This window comes from Tinamus guttatus, unplaced genomic scaffold (genome assembly GCF_059628265.1).
Source record: "Tinamus guttatus ecotype Peru unplaced genomic scaffold, ASM5962826v1 Tinamus_guttatus_pri_ptg000655l, whole genome shotgun sequence".
Lineage (NCBI taxonomy): Eukaryota > Metazoa > Chordata > Aves > Tinamiformes > Tinamidae > Tinamus > Tinamus guttatus.
Genome location: NW_028289189.1, coordinates 306387 through 330277, shown reverse-complemented (window position 1 = coordinate 330277; position 23891 = coordinate 306387). Strand labels below are relative to the sequence as shown.

The 23891-nt window shown below is 54.1% G+C and overlaps 1 protein-coding gene across 1 annotated transcript in view; it reads right to left on the bottom strand.

The window, feature by feature from the left end:
• MLLT6 (MLLT6, PHD finger containing) overlaps positions 1 to 23891 on the bottom strand; it is a 38594-nt gene that overhangs the window by 7738 nt on the left and 6965 nt on the right. Inside the window, exons 3-12 of the mRNA XM_088536279.1 lie at positions 22296 to 22350; positions 21192 to 21301; positions 20347 to 20450; positions 19565 to 19658; positions 18204 to 18311; positions 10563 to 10661; positions 4198 to 4372; positions 3153 to 3734; positions 1219 to 1400; positions 586 to 703 (exon numbers count right to left, since the gene is read on the bottom strand). Coding sequence (XP_088392405.1) covers positions 586 to 703; positions 1219 to 1400; positions 3153 to 3734; positions 4198 to 4372; positions 10563 to 10661; positions 18204 to 18311; positions 19565 to 19658; positions 20347 to 20450; positions 21192 to 21301; positions 22296 to 22350 — 1627 coding nt within the window. The remainder of the gene's footprint in view (positions 1 to 585; positions 704 to 1218; positions 1401 to 3152; positions 3735 to 4197; positions 4373 to 10562; positions 10662 to 18203; positions 18312 to 19564; positions 19659 to 20346; positions 20451 to 21191; positions 21302 to 22295; positions 22351 to 23891) is intronic.

Genomic DNA, 23891 nt, shown 5'->3' with positions numbered 1-23891 from the left:
CAATGGGAAAAAATGAGCAGTTTTAAGTAACTCAGTGTTGGCTCGGTCACACTGGGAAGCCAGAAAGACTGGATTTTGTTGCATCTCATGACACAGCCAGAGATGAAGAGCAGAGAGTAACTCAAAACAGAAAGTGAAGATGAAAATTTAGAGTGCAAGATATTTCCGGTTTAAAAAAGCCCGAAGAAACCTAAAAATAATTACTTTTTTTTTTTTTAAAGCAGTGTTCACAGATAAATGGTTAATGCCAAATAAAACAAACAAAAACACAGTAGTTTTCACTGGCTTTGCACAGCCTTAGCGTGTGAAATGACCACAAGTTTCCGTAGGGCAGATCTGATGTTCTGGCACGTTTTGAGCACATGCCCAGGGACGCAGCTGACCCCAGCAGAGGGGTTTTCAGAGGGTTGCAGGCTAGCACATGAAGGTGGCCACAAGCACCCTGTGGCCAGGGCCAAACGTCTCTCCTAGCCCCCAGCCTCACCCGCAGGATGGGGGCAAACAGGGGAGCTGGAGAACCGAATGTGGCTCCTCCAGGGAGCCCCCTTTGCCCGGCTGGGCTCACGCACCTTCCCACTCACGTACCTGCCCGGCTGCTTTCCGACTGATTCAATAGCGGGTTGATGGACAGCCCAGAGGTGAGGGGGCTTCCAAAGATATGCGAGGAGGGAAGGCTGAAGGTTGAACCTGCCAGCGAGAACACCTACATGGCAAAAGAAGGGGACAGAGAGAAATGATTTCCGCAATGGCCGGAGGGAAAACAGCTCTGCGTTACGCCGTCCCTTCCTGGCTCTTGAACCCAGCTTGCTCAGGAGAGAGAATGTTAAAAATATCTCACTGGAAGCGTCGCTAGACAGCTGAAACTTTCCCAGCCTCCTCCCAGAGCCAAGTGGTTTGCAGGAGTTGCATATTGCTGGGGCTGTAAAACTACCTCTCCTGCCTGTAAAACAGCCCTTGGAGAGCTCCCGACACAGGACCGGGCACTGTGTGTCCCCAGCACCCAAGCTGCCCTCCCAGCCGGGGTGCACGAGCCACATCCTCCGGGATATCCACGCTGCAGAGCGAAGGCAGGGTTGGCACCAGCAGGGTTGGCACCAGCATCCAGCCAAGCAGCAGGGCAAGAGCAGCCCAGGACACAGCAACCGGCCACCCAGTCCCCTCCTGCACTGCCCACTGTTCCCAACCCCCTCCCGACCGTCCCGCTCGCGACGTTCTCACCTGCGTGGTGGAGACCGAGGAAGAGGAGGCTGGGATGGTGCTAGCGAAGGGCGAGCGGGTGAGCTGCGGCAGGGACGCCGTGGCCTGGTGCGCCAGCAGGCTGGAGGACAGCGGGGTGCTGCACACCGCGCGCAGCACGCCGCCCCCGTGCGAAATGGGGTCCTTGTTGCTGGTGTAGATCCCTGCGGAAAAACGCAGCATGGGAAGGGGAGAAGATGCATGTTGGAGCCGGCCGCTTTTCACAGAATGCTGAAGGTTGGAAGGGACCTCTAGGGATCATCTAGTCCAACCCCCTGCACACGCAGGGTCACCTAGAGCACGTGGCACAGGACTGCGTCCAAGCGGGTTTGAAGATCTCCAGAGAAGGAGACTCCACAACCTCTCTGGGCAGCCTGTTCCAGTGCTCTGGCACCCTCACTGTTAAAAAAACTTCCTTAAGTTCCTGGGAAACTTTTGGTGTTTCAGTTTCCAGCCGTTTCCTCTAGTTCTGTCGATGGCCACCAGTGAAAAGAGGCCAGCACCATCCTCCTCACTGCCTCCCTTGAGGTACTTCTAGACACTGCTCAGATCCCCTCTCAGTCTTCTCTTCTCCAGCTGAACAGGCCCAGCTCCCTCAGCCTCTCCTCATAGGGCAGATGTTCCAGGCCCCTGATCATCCTTGTAGCCCTGCGCTGGACTCTCTCCAGCAGCTCCACATCCCTACAGATGCTTTTGGCATCCGTAGATTAAAGGGCATCAGGGCAGACTGGACCATCTCCACTGAGCTGCATGTACCGGGATGGAGCTGTCACCCAGGGCACCCTGTGTGGGCTGTGCTGCAACAGGTCCCAAAAGGATCCCCTGCCCTGTAGCAACAGGAACACTCCAGAGCTCCCCAGAGCAGAGCCGGCCCGATCCATTTTGGAATTGTCCAAACCCGGAGCCCCGCGAGCAGCCGGCTGGGAGGGCGACCCCAGCGCCCAGGATCAAACGCAGCCTCCACTTCTGCAGCTCGCGGCCAGGCCTGCAGCGAGGGTGTTGACAAGCCACAACCCTCCTGCCAAAAGGCAGCCAAAGCTCTTCCAGCCTTGGAATCCTTCCCGCTGTCCCTGCTTGCTTGCTTGTCGCACCCCGACGTGATCCCGTGGGGAAACCGCAGCACCGAGTGACTCACCCGGAGCAGGAGCCAGCGGCAGAAGCGGGGGAGGACCCGGAGCCCCCACGCACCGATAACCGGGGAAGGAAGGGGGCAATGGAGGAAGGAAGGATGAGGAGGTAACTGCAGCAGGAGGGGACCCATCGGCTTCCCCCTCCACTCGGGAGGCAGTGCCCAATCCTCTCCTTAGAGAAGGATGGGACCCTTGGGGTTTGGCAGCCTCCTCCCCATCCAAACATCCCTTTGTTGCTCCCACAAGCACGAAAATCCAGCCTGAAGCTGCGTCAGTTCTTGCAGCTCCTCTCCCAGCTCTCGGGCTGGGCAGCCAAATGGGCCGCAGCTCCCCGGCGCACGCAGCAAAGCGGCCCCCGACACACGCAACGTGACCCAAAACGGAGCATCTGCAAACAAGCCGCAATAGACCCGGGACAAGTCCTGCTGCCAGAACAGTGTCAAACCTCAGGCCAAGCAGCAGGCCCCTCCTCTACCCGCTGCCTTAACCCCTTCCTGCCGCCCATCCCGGCTGCCCTCGTTGGAACGGGCGCTCCGGCTGGGAGCCCCTTGGAGAGGTCCCCAGCACTAAGGAGATGTGATGGGACCGGGATGGCCAGTTGTACCAGCGTTGATCAGCGTGAAGCAGTTTTAAATAAGAGCGATTTTAAATAAGGGCTTTTAAATAAGGACCAGGACTTTTATAGCTCCCAGGACTGAATTAAAGGGACTTGGTGCAGACACAGGTTCGGCCACCGGCCGAATGTGACGCTGGAGGGAGCAGGGATAGGAAGAACTGGAAGCCTACCTGAACCCAGCAGTGGGGACTCCATGCTGAGGCTGGGCAGGTTCCCTGTGTGGCTGAACGACCGTGACGAGTTGCCAATGCTGGAGCTAACGAGAGAGCCCCCAGAGAAGGGCGACGAGGAGGTGGACGTGGACCCAGCCAGCTGGGCCCCCAAAATCTCTTTGCTTTTGCCCCCTTTGGGCCTGCCAGGTCCGTGCTTGTTTTTCTTGCTGCCTTTGTGCTTCTTTTCCTTCAGCACCTCTCCCTCCTCGATGCTGAGCGAGGGCATCCGCTTGTGGCTGCTGCTGGCCCCGCTGCTCCCCGCCGAGGGGCCGCTCACCGGGTTGGAGACCTTGTAGTCCACGGGGGAGGCGTCGCGGCCTCTCTGCTGGCTCACGGCCGACGTGGAGAAGCGCATGATGGAGCCGAAGCCGGAGAAGATGACCTTCTGCTCAAACACGTCCCCTTTCTGGCCTTCATACAGCGGGGAGCAGTGGGAAGAGGAGGAGGAGGAGACAGGCTTGCGGTACTTCTCGTCCTCCTGCTCGAGCTTGGGGAATGTCACGAAGTCCTGGGAACACTGCAAGGAGCTGCAGGAGGTGCCTGCGGGGAAGCAGAGAGGGACAAGATGCAGGAAAGGCCATGGTGGCAGTAACCCAGCGCAAGGCAGATCCCCTGGCACGGGCCAGCTCCTGAGCTGCAGGACTTGTCACATCCCAGCCCCTGCTCCCACCATGGCCCTGGTGCTCTTGGTTGGCACCAGAGGTGCCCGCCAGCAGGTTCACGCTCAGCTCTGCCCCAGGGCCCTGAATCACCCCATATCTTCACGAAACACCCCGGCAGCTCCAGCAACAGCCCTCAAAAGAGCCCAGCGAGGTCCAAGCAGAAGGGAGCCCGGCAAGGGCAGTGCAGGGAGTTACTAACAAGGAGACTTTTCCCTTTCTCTTCCAGGGATTAAAGAAATAACAGTCAGCAGCTGGTGAGCAGGCAGGTACCTTCAGAGACACAGAGGCACCAAGGAAGAGCCAAGCCCCTTCTCCCCTCCTCTTTCCTGCTCGCCCCTTACCTGCAGGCTGGAACGTCCCGCTGGATGAGGCCGAGCTGAAGCCGGTCGAGCTTTTCCCGCTTCCCGTCTTTTTCCCCTTGTGGCTGCTGCCATGGCTGGAGGATTTCTTGCCTTTCACCTCCGACCTACCCACGTCCGAGGGCTCTTTGCTCCCCTCATGGTGGCTGCTGGAGCCCTAGCAAAGGGCAAACAGACAGGCGGCTCAGGCCAGATGTGGTCACAGCAGGGGCTCTTTTTACCAATTTCCCCTTAAAAGTAATTGCCACAAAGTGATGGTCGGGTCACATTACTCAAGATCAGGAAGAAAGGCAACATTCCCACTGCACCACTCACTCCCTGGCACCAGGGTTTATCCTCCTACAGCTGCCATACAGCCCAAATTCCCCTGGGAAACCAAGCAGGCACCTGCAGCACGGGGACACAGAGCCCAGCTTCTCTGCATCGCTTGCAGGGGCTTCTTCAATCCCCAAAACACCTGAGCTTGAGTGTGATTCAAACACACATCCCAGCTGCATCCCTCAGGTGGAGGCTCCCTGCAAGGTCGTGCCACCTGCGGACAACTTGTCTTTGCTTGGCTGCAATAGGAGCTTCTGGGTGTTCCCTAACGCATCCTCCACTTCCAACCTGAGCTCTGGCAGGGCCAAGGATCTTCCCAGGAATCTGCTGCAGCAAACGTTTGGCACAGTGATATTATTAGAGCAATGTGACCACGCAGTGACAGATGCTTTCCAAGCCCCATGTAAGCCTGCAGGAGACAGAGGCAAAGGGAATGAAGAGACTGGCCAGATGCAAGGAAATCCGGGAGCTTGGGATGAGATGCAGAAGTGTCGGAGTTCAGCAGAAGGAGAATGGAACAAACCAAACCCCAGATCCCTCAGGGCATCCACATGAGGCTGTGAAACCTTCACCTCCAAGTCACTCTAAAGCCAAACTGTGCTCAGAGGTCACTTCTTCCAAGATATTACTTCAACCAAATCACTATTATAGATAGAGTTCCACTGCAATGGCCACAACCTAAATTATAACACCTGTTAATTAATAGCAACGCCTTTTATTTCTTACTGAGAAGCAGACAAAAGAGAGACCCAGGTAAAAAGTCCTTTTCACGTGCCACTGATGACCTCTTCTTGGGGAGAATTAAAGAGAAAAGTGCTTGTAATGCAGACTCATGAGTGCCCAGATAAAAATCTTTCCCTGTTCCTCCCACATGGTTTAATCACTCTGCACAATGCAACAGCTGGCAGCCTAACCCGCACCAGATGTGCCGAGAATATGAAAGACAGGAGGAAGGGAGTGGTGGAAATTAGCGGGGGGAGAAGGGGGATCTGTATTTTCTCATCGCAGCCTCCTCCATGTAGGACATTAAGCCTTCTTGATTTACGATCTCAGAGGGAGCAGGAAAATCTTTCCGACTTTCCACATCTGCCTGGGGAGGGAGGGCGGAGCGGTGTCTGGGGGCTATGGGAAGCACTCAGCCTGTTCACAAAGTCACAGGGACAAGATGTCTCACGCCTCGGCAGAAATGCAAAGCCCCAAATACCCCCCCTATCAATTCACCTCTCCAGCGCTTTGCACTAGGTGCACGAGGCCACGGAAGGGCCGGGAGAAACCGCATGAAAAGACACGTTCTGAATCCGCGGTGTCAAGAAGGGAGTGCTGGGCAAGTAGGGAATTAGTGCGGGGTGGAAGGGGGAAATCTGAGCTGGGATATAAATCTTGACTGCAATATTAAAGGAAAAATAAATAAATAAAAGAAGGGGAGAGGCTGAGCTGGCTCAGCCGAAGGCAGTGACCGGAGCAGAGCCACTCACCTGCGGGGCTGACGTGACTGATGTGACCTCGGCATCTCCCTCAGCCTCCCAAAGACCTCGGGAGCAGCGTTCCAGCAGCTCCTGCCAAACGCTCTCCTCGAGAGAGCGGCGCTTGCCAAATAGGTCACGGCGAGCAGATCCGCGCGCTACCGCGGGCCCTCCTCGCCACCGCGGCCCCGGCCCTTGCAGCTGCTCCCGGGAGCCTCGGCTTGGGGCAAGGGCCCAAGTCTCACAACCGAGGAGCAACGAGAGGGAAAGCGAAACCACAGGAAGGCATTTTCCCTCCCCGGGCCTCTGCTTCTTCCCCACTTTGCTCCACGGAGCCCGGCGAGGCCGCGGAGCCTTCCAGGAGATGCCCAGTGACTGCTGAGCACCGGACCTGGGTCTGCTGCCCTAATGCCAGTATTAGCAACAAGGGGCTCTATCCCATCGGCTCCCTAAGGAAGGAGGTTCTCCAGCCCAGGGCTGCTGCCTGGCGGGAGCAGGACTGGAGAAATCTGCAGCCCAGGTGCTCGCTTGTGTGTGAGCTTGGGCTTTGGAGCAACCTGGCTGCAGCACGGGGCCGTGCGCGCGCTCATGCTTGTGCTTGTGCTTGTGGTCATGTTCCTGCTTGCACGCCTGCCCCGCGTGCGCTGCACACGCGTGTGCACATGGGACGGCTCGCTGCAGAGCAAGGACAACAGGGAAGTGCTGAGGACGTGAGCGGTCTGTTCCAAAACGAGGCCGCAGCTGCATTTTGAAGGGCTGTTTCCAGCACCTGGGTGAAAAGTGTAGCCAGGAGAAACCTGCTGTCCTGTCCCAGGAGGGAAACTCCTGCCTCTCCCTGTGCGCTGGGTGAGGGGAGGCCACGTCACGCACCTTGTCCCCCATGGAGCGGTACCTGTGCAGCCTCCAGGCTCCTCAGTCATCCCTTTATTTATGGGAAATCAGAAGAGCGGCTCTGTGCCCGCTGCCCGGCGGCACCAGCTCCCAGAGGGAAGCACTGTGGGGATGCAGGAGGATGGAGATGCTCTGCCTGGGATCAAACTACTGGAGATGGGAGCAGGGAGGACGCAGGTGAGGAGCGAGCGGTGCCAGCGGGGGCTGCTCCGGCCCCGGGATAGCTGCTTCCCAAGGAAACCGTCGGCATCAGGTGCTTTTCCGAACCGGATCGCTCGGCAGAGGTCGAACACGGTTCCGTCAGGAGCTTTGGGCCTGTCTAGGCGCTGCTGCGAGCTCCAGCATTGCTGCATGAGCCCCACGATCGGGGAGGGCAGGGACGGGAGGCACAGATGGGCTGGTGACCGGGTTTTATGTCCTTGATGTCACTGGCAAATTCCCACTGGTGTCAGGACAAGGGATGCTAAAAGGCTTAGGATTCTTCCTGCAAATGGCCATGCTGAGACACGCTCTGATTTGCAGCGGATTAGCCAGAGGAATCAGTAGCCTCCCCTCCAAACCCCAAGCCCATCACAGGGACTGGGAATTTGCCTGAGGCCGGCACCGCGTGGAGGCTCCGGGATCCGTCAGCGTCACGGAGGCTCCGGGATCCATCAGTGTCACTGCAGCTCCGGCTTCCGAGCCCAGGTGCTGACTCCCCGCTGCTCCCTTCCCTCCTCGCCCTCGAGCTGCCGCCTCGAGGCCACCTTTTCCCAGGGCTTCTCACAGGCTTTGCTCCCTGGGTGCATTCCGGAGTTTCGGGGGCGCTTCCCGGACGCGAGGCGCTCCGTGTGCTGCCTCGCGGGGACTCCCCCGCTGCCCGGCGTGGGAGCAATGAAAACTGCATCGCCCGGCGCTGCTTTCCAGCGGCACCGAGCTCGCTCGCAGGAGGTGCTGCAGAGAGGCATTTGCATGCTGTAAATTCACACCCTAGTTTCGCTTTCCGGTGTAGATGGGAGCTGAGGCCACCACTGGGTTTTCAGCTTGTTTATCCCCAGAACCTGCTGAGCAGCAAAACAGCGAGAGCTTCTCATCGCACCACGGGACGAGGAGCCCTGCCGGGGGCAGGCGCAGGGTATCAGCAATCGCAGGTTCCTAGAAGCTGCAGGGATGTTCTCGGTGGCATGTTCTAAAATCTGGCCCAAGTCAGAGGTCTGGCACAATTCATTTCAAGAGGAAGACTGAAACCACATCAAAGCTACTTCTTTGCAACTAAACGGTTCAAGAGGGGAGCACGGGGTGGGTGACGTATTAGGTGAAAATTGGAACTGAAAAATAAAGCTGGATTGCAAAATTCAAGGTGTATATTGGGCCACAGCTGCAAAGAGACATTCCTCAGCCTGGTGACATTCAAAAATCCCCTTGTCATCAGTGCTTCCCCAAGCCCAAAAGGGGCCTTGGGCTGAAAGAGCAGCAGTGTCACTCGCAGCAGCAGGAGAGCCCCAAGGAGATGAGAAGAGCAATGGGGAGGTTGCTCCTTCTGCTCTTGTGACCGTGTCCCCTGCAGGGATTATCCCTGGGGACTTTGTGCTCGGCTTCCCTGCATAATGTGGCGGTTCTCGGCATAGGAGACAGCCTCGGAGGGGATAAAAGAGCAGCAACGGATCTTGCAGCAAGCAAGGGGTGAAGAAAGGAACAGGCTCCAATCTCCAACTACTCATCTAAGACCCACAAAGGACAAAGAGGGATTCGGCTCTGCGGAAGAGACCTGCATGGACACGCTCAAGGTTTTACACCAGATCAGTCAGTACAACGTTACCCCCGTCCGACTGTCTAGAAAACCTCACACAACCATCGACTGGGGGCTGCAGGGGGTCCACAGAGCAGCTCCTAATGATGCAGAGTGGGAACTTTGGGTCACAAGGAGTTGGAGTAGGATTTAGGGGTCTATGCACAAAAAAAAAAGCAAGGGAGAACACTCCCTGCTATGGAGATTAATGAAAACTCCCTAAGGAAACACGAAAAGCTTGTCACTCACGCACAGCTACAGTAATTAGGATCCTCTAAATTTTAGCTTACAAAGAGCTGAAAGCTGCCTGCAAAATTGAATTACGCCGTTCCCTCCTTATTCAGAAAGGTCTGGCAGGGCTCTGGAGGACACAGTGGGTAATTGTCTAACAACTATTCTAGCTGGCCAAGAGTCAGGTTTTGGGTTTCAGTTTAGCTTGAAAATAATCTTCTTAAAGCCATCGGTTCCTGACAGCTCCGTTAGCCGGGCGAATCCGCTGCTCCCAGGCGCCGGAGCGGGGCTGCCCTAACCTGCTCACGGGAGCGGGTGCAGCTGAGCACAGTCCTCCCTCCTGCTTCCCCTCTCCCCCATTTCTAAGTTTAGCTTCATAAAGAGCACAGAAAATCCTGACCCGAAACAGCCCCTGGCGATCCCCAGGAGCGGCCCTTTCTGCACTGCCCCTTTCACATGAGGATGCCTGTGCATTTCTGCCATGGAAAAGACACACAAGCTTTTCCAGATAGCATTTGGATGGGACACTGTTTATTTGTTCTAGCAGAAGCAAGTCCCAGTCCTACTCTTACTTATAGCTAAGGAGCTGCTTTAGTTTACTTTGCTGATACAGAGAGTGCAACTTCAAAGGTCAAGGTGCTGGACTATGCTCGCGTGTTCCCTGACCCGCAACAAGGGCAAACTTGGCCTTCACCTTGTTCCCTGCAAGCTCGAGGCAAGTTCCACTGTGTCTGTCCTGCTTTACTGCAGTTTGGAGCTGGCACGAGTTGCAGAAACCTCAAGGCTGTTGTGATTTACAGCCAGGTGCAAAAGCCACCAGCGAGATTCCAGCAGAGAGGAGCAGAAACACCCTGACACCCTGACCATGCCCCTGGGCATAGGGTGGAATCAGGGCAGAACAACCCACACAGACCAGGAAGGGCTTCCCGGGGGCATCCTGGACTGCCCCTGGTCCTCAGGAGCAGAACGGGATGCCGTGCCGTTCAGCTGCCTGAATTTTCCCTGGAATTTAGGGCCTGGTGGGGTAAACTGAAGCTTCATCAGGCCCACCAATAATTGGCATGAAATGCTTTGAGAGCACGGGGCAGAAGGAATTAGTGAAGGGTCAATATTGCTAAATGGGACTCAAATTCCTGTTGCCCCTAATTACCACGCAGCAAAGCTCCCTCTCATGCATTTGAGGATGTTAGCATTTGTAAGATTGCCTGTTTTTATCCTCCCGGCTATATCACTTTGTCTAATGAAGAATAACACCTCCTCCCACCAGCCTTGCCTTCCTCCTCCACCTGCCCGCGCTTTCACAGCGTGCCAGTGGAAAAGGCCCAAGCACGGATATTTATCCGTTCTGCGGGAGCGTTCGGCTCCGCACATCTGCTGCACAACAGGCTGGCACTTGCAGTGCAGCCACTCGGGAGTTTGGCTCCCGGCTGGCGTCGTGTCGTCAGCGCTGACACAAATCAAGCCAGCTGCCACGCTGAATTCCCCGAGCGCGCCCTGAGCTGGGGAGGCAGGCGGAGGGAGCGGGAATGTGACAAATCAGGAATCAAAAATAAGCGGAAAAGCCTTTTCCCAGCTCTCCTGCCTTGTCCTTCCCGCTTCCTGGCAAAGCCAGGATGGTCCCGCTGCCCTCCCTCTCTGCCCCGTGTCCTCCCACGAGTGGCCGGAGGGGTCGGTACCTTCTCAGGCGCGACGGGCACCGAGGATGGTGTGAGACTGCTGGGAGATTCCGGGCGTTTTTTGTGCTTCTGTTTAGGTCTTTCCTTGTCCTTCCGACTCTGCAAGAGAGAGCAGAGAAGAGCAGAGGTCTAACTTGCCCTCTGCTGAGAATAGCAGCTGTAAGGGAAAAGAAAGGAGGGTGTGTAGGGGTGGATTTACAACCATACATTCATATTCCTCTTTCCTTCTCCACCCATGCACACGAGCCCAGTATCCCCTCCTCCCCATCCCAGCTTCTGGCCGGGAACATCCCGCTATCTCTGCCCCAGCTGCAGCCAACATCTGGAGCGCAGAATATCAACAGAAGCCCCAGAATCGGGTTATGGTAAGACGATAGGGAAAGATTTAACAAGCTCTGGCTGGTTTCAAGAAACCCGAGCTTTCCTTGTGCTATTTACCCAAAGGGGCTGTGTGCCCCCTTGCCCTCATGCTCTCTCTTCTTCAAAGGTTTCTCAGATCCGCCCTGCAGGGCCCATGCAAAGATCCTGTTTTCCGCGCACGCACAGGTAGGGAGATCAGTCAGTGCAGACCTCAGGCTTGAACCCAACCCACAGATCCTGCACGTTTCCCTCCCAAAGACAGCAGCTGCTCCGGGTCCATCTCCGTTAGCAGGAGCCAGGCTGTTCAGTTTGATTTCTTCATCCTGTTTTTTTCTCTCATTAAAGCCCTGGTGAAGTCAAGACTCTTCAGATTGCAAATGAAGGGAAAATTATGGCTTGGGAAACCCTCAGTCCTGGGTTTATAGCATCCTGGGGAATGAACTGCAGGGTGACTCTTCGCATGTGGTGCTTTCTAGATGCTTGTGCTAAAACAGATTGTTTCAGTGGGATCTGCAGGTGCAAGGGCCGATGATTCATTCTGGAAGCTGAAATGGAGCCCTTGTTCTGGCCTGAAACCGTGTCCTCTCCGTGGGGCTCTCCACAAGGATGCGGTTGCTTCCTTGGGCAGGCAAAGCCCTGAGGCTACAGCTGTTGGCATATGCCAAAGACTGGATGCTGCTGGAAGCAGGAGGCCACTGCAGCAAATACATGAGATCCGCAGGGTGGGTTTTTTTTGGAGAGAGAAATGTCTGGAATCATTTGGGGGAAAATCAAGAGGAGGGGCAGGAAGAAAAGGCTAGAGAAAGCAGGAAGTGAAGCAGAGGTGAAGCCAAAACGCTCCAAAAATCAGCACCTTCCTCTGTGGTTTTGGCTGCATTTGCAATGCGCTTGGAAGGGAGGCCCGTGCTGCAGCCAGCGCCGGCTCCGCTCTCCCGTCCGCTCGTGCAAATCTGCCCCGGCAGCTCTCGCCGCCGCCGGCTGCTGAGGACGGAGGCGAACGCGGCCGAGAACTTGACTGCACTTGCCGAGTGCCCGGCCGATGCGAGCAGGGCTGCCAGCGCCTTATCCAAACAATCCCCACGTCTGGCATTTCTGGGAGAGCTCTTCACTTCTTGGAACAACTGCATTCTGCAAGAATCCCTGCTCTCCTGCTTTCTTCATCCCCTTTTTTATTTTAATGCACATGGCCAGCTCTGGCAGTGAGCAAGGAGAGCGTGTGAATGTGATTGCTGCAGAGCAAATACTGAAAGACAAATTAGAATGAATTCTTTGCTAAAATGTCATAATGTTTTAAAGGCTTGGGGCTGCTCGTGCTGCAAATGCTGAGTAAGTCTCGTGGGCCTCCCAGAACAGGAAGATGGGGAAATTGTGGTGCAGACAGTCGAGTCTCACCGCAGCCCATGGCTGTATCAGTGGCAGAGCTGGAACTGGTAGCGCCTGACTCCAGTAGTAGCAATAATTTGCACTCACTTCATAGCGCACAGCAGAGGGTTTCAATGAGCTCGAGGGAGTTGTTTAATATGTGCATCTCATTTTACGAATGGGGAAACCAAGGATGAAATAACCTGTGAAGCTTTCACCAGGAATCAGCAGGAAAATCAGGAAGAAAAGTGAGGGATCCCAGCCCCACCTGGACATACCCTTGCCTGCTGGCAGATGATGCCGGTGCCACACTCCGAAGATTAAAACAAATCTAGGAACAGGAGCCAGCATTCCAATGGATTTTGCCATATCTCTGCACAAACCCGAGTCCTAAAACTTCCCGATTACCACAAAACTTATCTTCTCTCTTTCAGCCCCACCAAATCCCAGCTGCATTTCAGTCATGAAGGTGCAACACGTGTAACACACGTGTTAGCAAAACCAGGAATGTTGGGATTGAACATCCCAAAGAATAAAACCTCCCAGGATCTCATTCTGATGGCAGCAACCAAACTCACACCCTCCAGCTCCCAAATCTTGGCTGTCTCCCGCCTGCAAATCGCCTGTGCTGTCAGCCGCGTGGAGCGCACAGCCGCTAGCTGAGCAGCCCTCCGGCTGTACGCAGGATGCGCACGAATGTTCCTGTACCTAGGAGGACATATGTGCACATATGTACCTGTACGGAGGAGGACATAAGTGCACATATGTACCTGTATGTAGGAGGACATACGTGCACATATGTACCTGTATGTAGGAGGACATATGTGCACATATGTACCACAGCTCCCTCTCTGATGCTGCAAGAAGCGGCCAGGTTTTCCGCAAAAGCCCCGCACTGCCCAGCGGGCTCTTCTGAAGATCTGGCCCCAGCGACATAGAATCATAGAATGCTTAGGGTTGGAAGGGACCTCTACAGATCATCTAGTCCAACTCCTTGCACATGCAGGGTCACCTAGAGCACGTGGCACAGGACTGCGTCCAAGCGGGTTTGGAAGATCTCCAGAGAAGGAGACTCCACAACCTCTCTGGGCAGCCTGTTCCAGTGCTCTGGCACTCTCACTGTTAAAAAATTTTTCCTTAAGTTCCTGTGGAACTTTTGGTGCTTCAGTTTCCAGCCATTTCCTCCAGTCCTATCAGTGGTCACCACTGAAAAGAGGCCAGCACCATCTTCCTCACTGCCTCCCTTGAGGTACTTCTAGACACTGCTCAGGTCCCCTCTCAGCCTTCTCTTCTCCAGCTGAACAGGCCCAGCTCCCTCAGCCTCTCCTCATAGGGCAGATGTTCCAGGCCCCTGATCATCCTCGTAGCCCTGCGCTGGACTCTCTCCAGCAGCTCCACATCCCTCTTGTACTGTGGAGCCCAGAACTGGACACAATACTCCAGATGTGACATGTGCTGAGCAACTGCACTTGAGTTACTGGGAAAATCCGTCCTGCAGAGACCGATGCTCAGCTCCAAGGGCACCCCTGGCACAACCTGTCTCCCACCTTGGATGCTCTCTAATATTTCGGGGTCCTCTCCAGGCAAAAGGACGTGATGCCCATTTCTGCGTGAACCGGGTTCGTGCTGGGAATGTCACCCGTGGGTGCCTCGCAGACACTGCTGGAAGGGGTTGCTGGCTGCGCAGGACACCGGCCGTCACGCTGCCTGTCACTGCCGGCTGCAGGGCTGTGTCCCCCATGCAGCAGAGCCTTCCAAACCTGCGGCTTCCCCGCGGAAGCGGGAGGCTCCAAACGCTTCCTGCAAGAGCCACAGAGTGCAGAGGGAGCGGGCAGGGCCCGGCTGGGGAGAGGGCAGCTCCCTCTCCCCCCTCACTGCCTGCCCCAGCACCTCCTGTCCCCCCACCACAAGCTCTTCCCTGCAAATCCTCCTTGCAGCGACTTTACAGCCATCGGAGCCCGCGGGAGCTGCTGGGCACGGGAGGGATCACCGGCTGCCCAAAGGGCTGTGCTCCCCCACCACCAGCTCCCGTCCCGGAGCCCCGTCCCGATCCGCTGGATTCCCCAGAGGAGCTTGGCCAGGGGAAGGAGGCAGAGCCGGGAGCTGGGAAGAGCCCTGCGGGCTCCGCTGCTGCCTCCTCCTTCCCAGGCTCCAGGATCTCCCTTGCCCGGAGGAGGAGGAAGAGGAAGAAGAGGAGGAGGAGGCCGAGCTGCAGCCGTGGCAGCCGCCGGGAGGACGAAGGCAGCTGGGCAGAGCGGCACCATCACCCCGGCCTCCAGGCTCGCTCACGCTGTGCCCATTTGGGGTTATTTTGCATCCAACTCTCGGCAGTGATGCCCTCGGGGCCGGGCTGCACCGCTGCTAGCAGACGGGTTCACTGGGCACAGCAAGTGGACGGGGACGCTAGGAAAGGCGGCTCCTCCGGTTGGATTAGAAACCGGACTTAGCTGCAGCCCTTGCCCCACAGTCTGCGCTGGTCTTGCAAGCATCCTGCTTGGAAAAACGTCCTCTTTGCCCCTAACACTATCCGGAAGCTCAAGTGCAGGAGCTAAAGGTGTGTTAGGATTTCAGGATCTCGACGCGAGGGGCAGCAGCAGGGGGGTTTCTTTGCTCCAAGCGCTCCGCTCTGTTTTCCATGCCCCTGGAAGTCTGCAGGCTGTTTCTCTCTTCAGGATGCCCCAAATCAAATCCAAAAGGCCGCTGATTTGGGGCCTGGGTTGCAGGTGTTTGCTAAGAATAGCAAAGGGCTGCGAGTCCCTCCCTATGGGATAAACGCCTGGAAACCTCATGGCCACAAGCTCCGTCTGCTCCTCATGTGACAAACTTCATCCCATGGAACACGGCAATTTTTATGCAAGTTTCAGGCAGACAATATAGGTGACGGAACATCTGTATTTCATTCAACCTCTGTGCGTCATCCAGCATTTCCTTGGTATTTAGCTATTGTTTTCTTCCTTTTTGTTTTTTGTTTCCTTCTTTCTTTTTTTAAACAGACCCTGTGAAGGCTCCCACAGGGCAGAGCACACACGCTGCAATTCCAATGCCGAAGAAAGAAATGGGGCTGGAGCTGCTCCGTTCCGGGGAAAACCCAAAGCCTGGAGCTCTCCCATGCCCAGGACAGCACAGAAGGAAACACTAGAGCTGGTATGGCCTGTAAGGGGGGAGGATCCCAGCTCCAAGTCCCCATCACAATTATCCCTTGTCCCGTGGAGAACAAGTGTCCTCAGAAATGCCGAGCTGTTATAGAGCAGGGTTTAGGAATCCAAATCCCGCGTCTTTGCTCTCTTGCTACTCCCACTGCAGCCGCTGTGTTAAATCCCGTGCTCCTAACTCCGTCCTTCGCGCAGAGCTTTTCTTTGCCGAAGTAAAGTAAATAGCAACGGCCCTGGATCCGCCAGCGCGCGGCCGGGCGCAGGCTCCCGGCGGAGCCGAAGCCATCGGGGGGACTCGCGCGGGCGGCGCGTGGGGACCGAGGGCTCTGCGCCCTCTCCGGTGCCCCGGTGCCAGCCCCGCGCTGTCACACAGCCCCGTGTCCCTCCTCCCCGTGCTCCCAGGCCCAGGAAGCGCTGGACGCCTCTGGAAGCAGGGAGCGCTCTCCTTGCCCACCTCAGCTGCCTCTGCGCCCCTGCCCGTGCCGGCCCCTTCTCTGCAGCAGGAAAGTGGTGATTTTGCCCTTGCTTTGCCCCCCTAGACCGGTGCAGGCGTTTGCTGCTCGCAAACACAGCACGAGCCGTCGCAGCGCCGAGTTCCTGCACGTCGGGAGCGAGCCAGAGGCGAACACGAGCGGCGAGCACCGCCGAAAAGCCTATAAATAAATCCCTATCCTTCCTGCTTTCGCTCTCCCCCTGGCGCTGACCTGCTTTCCAGCGGCGGCGTGGAACAGAACCGCCCCTGCTCCTACCTGCCCGCGCTCCCAGCCTGCGGAAACACGGAAACCCCCCTCGCAGCGCCCGGCCGCGTCTGGCGGCCCCGATTCCAGCTGAGCTCTCCAAAGCCGCCGCCAATCCCCCCCGATCCTGCCCTCGCTCCCGCCCCCTCGCCTGCTTTTTTGGCTAAAAATAGCACATTCCAGCAGAGCGGTTCACCTTGTGCCAAGCGCTCGCTCGCCCGGCCCAGGGCACAGATGCTCTTTCTCCCTCCTGCCTCCTCCTTCCCTCCTGGCAGCTGAATATACTCGAGAAGTAAATACTGCCCATGCGTTCTAGCCCTGTCGACAACGGGCAATTTACTGCCTCCGCATCAGCCCGGGGACCGCGCGCTCTTGCAAAGGGAGCCTTGCCTTCTTTGCCCATGTATCAGGTACGGCTTGGGCAGGCTGCCCGAGCACAAAGCGGGCACGTTGGGCAGCGTTTCAAACTGGATATAGAGGGATTAACCCCTGTAAATAAAACGACTGGGGATGACTTGCATGGCAACGCGGTTTGTGGTCTCTCGGCCGGGCCTGCCAGGAGGGTGCCAGTTGGTATTAACTGATGGCCATATTGTGCTTGAAAGCCCTGTCCCCTGGGAGCTGGGCTGAGATCCATCGGATTTATCCCACGTGACCCCGCGGCTGTTCTGGATGCGGGTCACTATCGTTACCATTCGGCTTCACTTGTTTATTTGTTGTGAGGATGCAAAAAGCAAACGGCTGAAAAAACAGGCAGTCAATAGCTAGGCACCCATGGAGGGGCTTAAAAGATCCACACGGATGTGCACGGGCACTGCCGCTTGTGCTTACACAACCCGGTAAATGTAGCTGTCAGTATGGGGAATTATACATAACCTGGCATGTAAAGCATTACAAAGATGACTGACCATACAGAAAACATCCTCACATAAGTGACTTCTGCTATAGATTCTATACTGCTGGTCTGGATATATGGGGCGCAAAGGAAGGTGGCAGCACCGTGTCGCGTGTCCTTGACAATGCAGAAGTTCTGTTCATCAAAGAATAGGGGAGATTTCTTGCTCTGTTAACACTTTCCCAAGAACCTGAATCCTCTTGAGATTGTGTCCTGCCTTTTAGGGCAATTGATTATTACAAATAATAAATAGCCCACAAAGCTCCAGCCTCCTCCTTTCTTTCCACATGGGCTTTTCCATGCTGGAACCTGGATCCCTCTCGGAACGTGGGACTTTGCTTGGGATTCTGCATTACATGTTTGCTGCTGCTTTTCTTTGAAATATGAGCTTGTGTCACATGAGTCAGCTGGTTAATCATGAACCTCAGCGTGCTGTTAACATGTCCTGTAACACGGCAGCACTTTTGAGGAGGACACGTTAAGCAGCAGAGTTTTAAAAACCACCATCCCAGGCAGAGCTGCCGTGTGATGCCCTTCTAAATAATTGTTAAATGAAGGTAAGTTATTTTCACAGATAGACTTGAAGCATGTGGCATTCCCACAACTGGCTTAATGTGACTAATAAAATGCTTTCCATAAAATTCCTGATTATTGTTATTGCCTACAACTGAACTGCGGTGATATAGATTATTAATCAGTATCTTTTCTCCTTTAAAACCTGAACTCAGTGATCAGAGGACAACGACCTTCGGTTTGTGTTCTCTAGCTGCTGCATTTAACACCACAGCCCAAAGTGCTTCCACACGGGTCAACTGATGGAAACCCCGGCACAGTCTAATCCTCAGGGTGGACGAGCCACAAGATAGAAAGGAAGAAGTCACACATGTTATAGGCATGTTTTGCCAGGACCCCCCTGACATAACTGAACACACAAACTGCCTGTTCCCCGTGGCTGAGCTGGGCTATTTGCACGCGTAAAAATGCAGCTACTGCTCAAATCCCTGGCTGTGAAACTCCTTGCAGCAGCAGAGCCCGCTTGAGGAGCTACCAGAGCCCTCTGCAAACCCGTCCCCTCCTCACCTCCATCCCCCATGGCTCTGCTCCTCTGGATGCACAAACCCTGGGCAGCTCTTACCTTCTTTGGCCTTTCGTGGTGGGAAACGTGCTTCTCTTGAGCAGGGGACGTGGACCGGCTCCTTCTGCCAGCAATGAAGGAGCTACCACCGGAGTGACGTGAGGTCTTCTGAGGTAAGCGGGGAAGGGGAGAGGAGGTGGAGAACAGGAGGAAAACAATAAAAAGGGCAAATGACAACAAAAAGAGAGAGAAAAAACAGTGCCTATAGATTCCAGCTTTCACTGTTAGGACAATGTTATGGTAAAGGGTTTGTCTATAACTGCACCAAGTTCTGCGAGCAGCAGTTGCCCAGCCTGGTTCCTAATATGGGGAATCGCAGGAGGATCAACTAACAGGCTTGCAAGCAGCGTGTAAGTTTGGAGCTCCACAAATCCTGGGCTCCTGGTGGCCCCTGCACACTGATCCATGCAAGAAGAAAGACCCAGCTGTGGGGAGAGTGTTCTGCAAAGGAGACGATAAAAGGCAGCGGCAACATCGCTCTGACAAGCGGGTCATCCTGAACGGCCTCTCGGCACCTAAACCCCTGCCCCGAGCCCTTCGCAACCACCGCGGGGGCTGTGCCCGGCTCCAGGGATTAGCACAGCCCCTGCTCCCTATCTCAGCATCAGCAAAGCCGAGCCGGAGCCGCGCTTGCCTTGGAAACCACGGATCCCTGCAAGGCAGGGAGGGCGTCCTCCAGCCTGACTTTGAGCAGAGGCTGAGGACATCAGTTACTGTATGTGACAGCACTGATAAGCAGGAAGGAAAGTGGCAACGCCAGAAACAAAGAAGCCTCTGTGACATAAAGATGCAGTGAGAGGATCAAGTTTCCTTTTTGCTGGAGGGGGGAGTACAGGTGTCTACTGATTATGCAGAAAAGGAAAAGGGTTCCTCTCCTTCCTCTCAGTCCTGTAATTAATAGGGGGAAGTCATTTGCTGAAAATGTTCCCCAAAAGCTGAATAGCTCCAGGTCTCCTCTGGGCTGCCCCCGAGCTCAGGCAGAAGTTATGACTGTTCTGCATTACAGCCTCCTGCACAAGGTCTCGCCTGAGCTACCCTGAGCTCTCTGGAACATCAAACACCTTCCTAGTGTCACACTGCCCAGAAGCAGCACCTTAGCATCCTTCCAGGAAATCCCAAGCAGATTGGAAGAATTCAACCCCTGGCTTTGAAAATAAGTCTAAAGAAGCTATAGAAATGCAAGATTTTTATTAATCTTTCTTCCTAAGTGATTCTGCCTGAATGGCAAAAAAGGGAAGTAGGCTGCAGACCTTGTTTATATGTTCTTGGCATTTCCTATAGTTCCAGACACAGATGCAATTTAGGATGAAGATGATGCCTTCCATGTGACAAAACGCCACTGGAGGGGTGAAGAGACTCACCATTTTATTGAAGTGGTACTTGCAGTAGCCACAATATTTGACATTGTCGACTTCTAGGACTTCCTCTTCACATAAGAGGCCAGCCATCTGGGCACTGAAATACAGAGTCAGGAGGCGGATAAAGCAAATGGTACAGCCAGACAACACAGCCCATCAACAGGCCAACAATTATTCAGGATGCCCAGGCAGGGTCTGCAGTCTCCTGCCCTGCTTGGCAAATGGTTTGCAAAGAGGCAGGAAAAGCCTCGGTGTATTTCTAATTCAAAACAACATCTCTGAAATTCGGAGTGCTTTTCTACCAGTTTGCGTTGCAATTTCTGTTTTTCTTAAGGCTGCAATTTCTGTTTTTCTTAAGGCAGGCCTAGGGGGCCAGTAACAATTCCAAGGAAACACACATCAGGAACAAGGAATTCATGCAAAGCTGGGAATCCCCCTATTCTCCTCATAGACAATGTTGTTTTCAGGCTAGGAGGCTACATGAAGATATCAGCCCTTAAAATCACATCATCTAGATGACACTCTTGCATGTGTTCTGCTCCAGAAAGAACATTCCTGGACTGTGACTCATCTCTTATTTTTTTTTTATATTCCACAGTCCTAGGGAAATCCCCACCCCTTCGTTCTTCCCGGGGGAGACTCGCTGGTGAAATCTCCACCGTCCTGAGGACATTCCCTTCAGGAATCGAAAGGGTGGGATGTACCCAGGGGTATCGGGGTGATGTGTCCAACGTGTCACCATGCCAGTAAGAGCGTTTCCTGCGGCGGTGCCGAGGGGAACTCACCAGGTGACATGGAAAGCTTGCCGGCAGCCGTGCCGGTTACAGGCCATGCAGGCTCCCGACGCGGCTTTGCTCTCCCTACCCTGCTCTTCACAGATGTAGCAGGTCTGCAAAAAAAAAAAAAACAAGGAAAAGAGCTCCCATAAGGAGACAGCCAAAGCACCTGCTTCGCTCTCACTACTCCTCAGGAGGCAAAGCCTTCAAGAACTTGTGACCTTGTGTCCAGTCATTTCTGGATAACTACACCAACACCATTGGTTATTTCTCAGTAGGTTGCACAAAATCTGTGCAGCTTCTTTTACTCCCCAGATCCCTCTCTAAGGAGGGATTGCTTAGGCTGCAGAGTTGGAGGAGACAGAAATCAGCGTATATAAGTACCTCAAGGGAGGCAGTGAGGAGGATGGTGCTGGTCTCTTTTCAGTGGTGGCCACCAACAGAACTAGAGGTAATGGCCACAAACTGAAGAACCAAAAGTTCCACAGGAACTTAAGGAAAAAAATTTTAACAGTGAGGGTGCCAGAGCACTGGAACAGGCTGCCCAGAGAGGTTGTGGAGTCTCCTTCTCTGGAGATCTTCAAACCCGCTTGGATGCCACCCTGTGCCACGTGCTCTAGGTGACCCTGCGTGTGCAGGGGGTTGGACTAGATGATCTCTAGAGGTCCCTTCCAACCTTAAGCATTCTATGATTCTATGAAATGGAGGAGCAAAAGCTATTTGGAAGAACGGAGTTTTACTCTGTAAGCTATTTTTAACAGGATCTAAGTATCTAGAAATTAAAATAAAATTTACAGGAGACATGAAAGAATAACTGATAAAAGCAAGGCAGTGGGAGAAAGAGGAGGTCTCACCTTGTTGAAACGGTCGTGGGGGACGTACTGCAGGACGATGGGCTCCATGGTGAGCACGTTGGCAAACTGGACCTCGGGGATGTACAGAGCACAGACGACATGAGCCCACCCTGCGGAAGCAAACACAGAGCAGAGCTTCACGTGGGGCAACTCGTGGGACGGTGAAGGCCAGAAAGGTCTGCAGGCAAACAAGGGAGAAGGAGGAGGGTGTAGGAAGGGAGCTGGTCTAGGCTGGATGTTAGATTTGAAATACTACTTGTTCTAACCTGGCTGCGAATCAAGTCATTTGTGGACGAATGGAGAGATGAACACCACCTCCAGATTAAATATGAAAGCAGAGTTTTCTTTGGGAAGGGATATGCACAATGTTCATTCTCCTTAAAAGCATCCCCTTCAGGATCTGATGCCCAGACTTGCTGAACTCCTAACTAAACACAGCAAAAGCATCCAAACAGCAGATGATGTTGACAGGACAGGTTTGACATGCAGCCCCATTCCCCTGGAAACAAAGCTCCCATTATTGGCTTTTATCAACGGTTTAAGAAGGCTCTTTTTCAGCAAGCCAAGGTAGATTAAAATCTAAATCCACCAAGAAACATTGCACTTCCCAAATCAATGTAGAAGTTGAAATTCCATCTGGTCAGGGTAGAAATGAAAAAACTAGGAGGCCCGTGGGGGCATGGGAGTACTGATATGTCTACTGCTTTGGGTTGATTTTCCTGGAAATTGGATGGATTCACCTGAAGTTTGCAATCCAAACTCCATGATTACAGAATCATTTTACCAAACTGCAAGTACTTGGGCTGTATAATTCTGCGTAGCGACATGGTTATAACACTTCGTGGGCCTGTCTGCAGACCTGGCCAAACCACGTAATAACACGTTTGGAGGAAGATGCTATGTTATTATAAAACAATCCCCCAACTTGATACTTGGACTATTGCAGGAAGATTCATGCCACTGCTCTGACAGGGTCTGATATGTTTATAAAATGTTATGGACGAGGAGCTTCTTGTGTAGATATGGGATCAGAATAAAGATCTCCTTGTCTAAGGTTGAATTTAGGGAACGTGACGGGTGGCCTGTGGGCACTGAGCTCCTCACCGCCATTGTCGGTCCTCTTCAGGGCTCCGTCTTTGTGGGGACATAACTCGCATCTCTGGGAACGAAAGAAAGAAGCAACAAGTTTAGTCTGAACTCAGGAAAAATAAATAGATGCTTCATTTGCAGCAGGGTGATGAAAATTGCTTTTGAGGAGAGGAAGTGGAAGAAGGGCACAGATGGTTTGGGTGCAACCAGGTGCTCTGACACAGCGAGACGCCATCAGGTCTGGCCAGCATCTGGTCCAGGGCTTGAGGAGAACACTGACTTTCACAGCTTTTTTAAAAGAAAGTTTCTACCCCTGTGGTCGGGTGTAAAACTGAAAAACATGACTCAGAAAGCAGCAGGCAAATGAAGAGGACCCATTACCTATTTTTTCCTCTTTCCTTCTCTTGCAAATTTTTAAATTAATATTTTCCAACCAATTTCATGGCTGTGAGAGAGGATGAATCGGGATCTTTCTGTACTGTCAGGAGCCCAGCCCTAATGCCCCCCGCATGGGGAAAGGCTGAGGTGGGAAATGGAGGACGTGAGGGGAGTCATCATGTCCCACAGTCCGCCCAACTCTTCATCTCCTGCCCAGAGCCACCCTCCATGTGGCACCATGTCCCACTTGCTGCTTTCTGGGGACACTGTGGGGGCAAAATAGAGGGCGGTTCTCCACAGCAAACGGCCACCAGCGCCCCAGGGGACGAGCCAAGGGGATGTCCCCTTGCCACCAGCCGCTTGCTGCTTGCAGAGGCCTCTGAGGCGCCATGTGGCACCACCCAGACCCAGCGCCTCGCTGCAGCTTCATGGTGAGTCCTCATGTTCATTCTGACCGATTTCAGCCCTTCCAATGCCATTATCGCCTTGGCTTTTGTGCTATCTGGGCTCCCCCTCCATGTCCTGCCCGGCCACCAAGAGCTTTTGGGGAGGCTTTTGGGGCACCCTCCTGCACATGGGGACAGTGTCCAGCCCCAACACCATGTCGGGGAAAAGCATAAGTGACCTGAATATGGGCTTTTCCCCCTCCATGATACCATGATACCTCCATGGTATCACCCAGGGAAAAGCATCATGTCGGGTATTTTTGCTGTTGTTGTTATTGGTTTTAAAAAGCAAGCGCCTGAATTTCTGCAGCGCAAAAAGATTACTTTTTCTTTCATTTCTTGATGGAAACCTCTAATTTGTTTATTTGAAAGAGGAAAAAAAAAAGCCCTGTTTTTCTGTGAAAAATATGCTTCATCAGAAAGTTTTGCAATGAGCTGTCCCCAAGCAGCGGTGGCAGCGAGGCGGTGGCTTTTACCGCTCTGAGTGTGCACGAGCCGCGGCTCTCGCTCGTGTGCTTTTTTTTTTTGCTGCGTTCACCGCCTCGAGCAAACCCAGTGCTTAACGGGACAGATGTTCCCAAACCACAACAAAACCCAACAACAGCAATTAAAAAAATCATAAATAAATAAAGACCACTTGCATTAAGCAATGTATGGCCCAGCCTTGGCCTTCCCTGCCAAGGTACCTGTCCTTGAGTAGCCCTCAAGGACCTTCCATGGAGGTGGATCTCTTAAAGCGAGTTTGAGATTTGCTCTGTTGACATTTGTAGCTCTTGGGGGAGTTAAA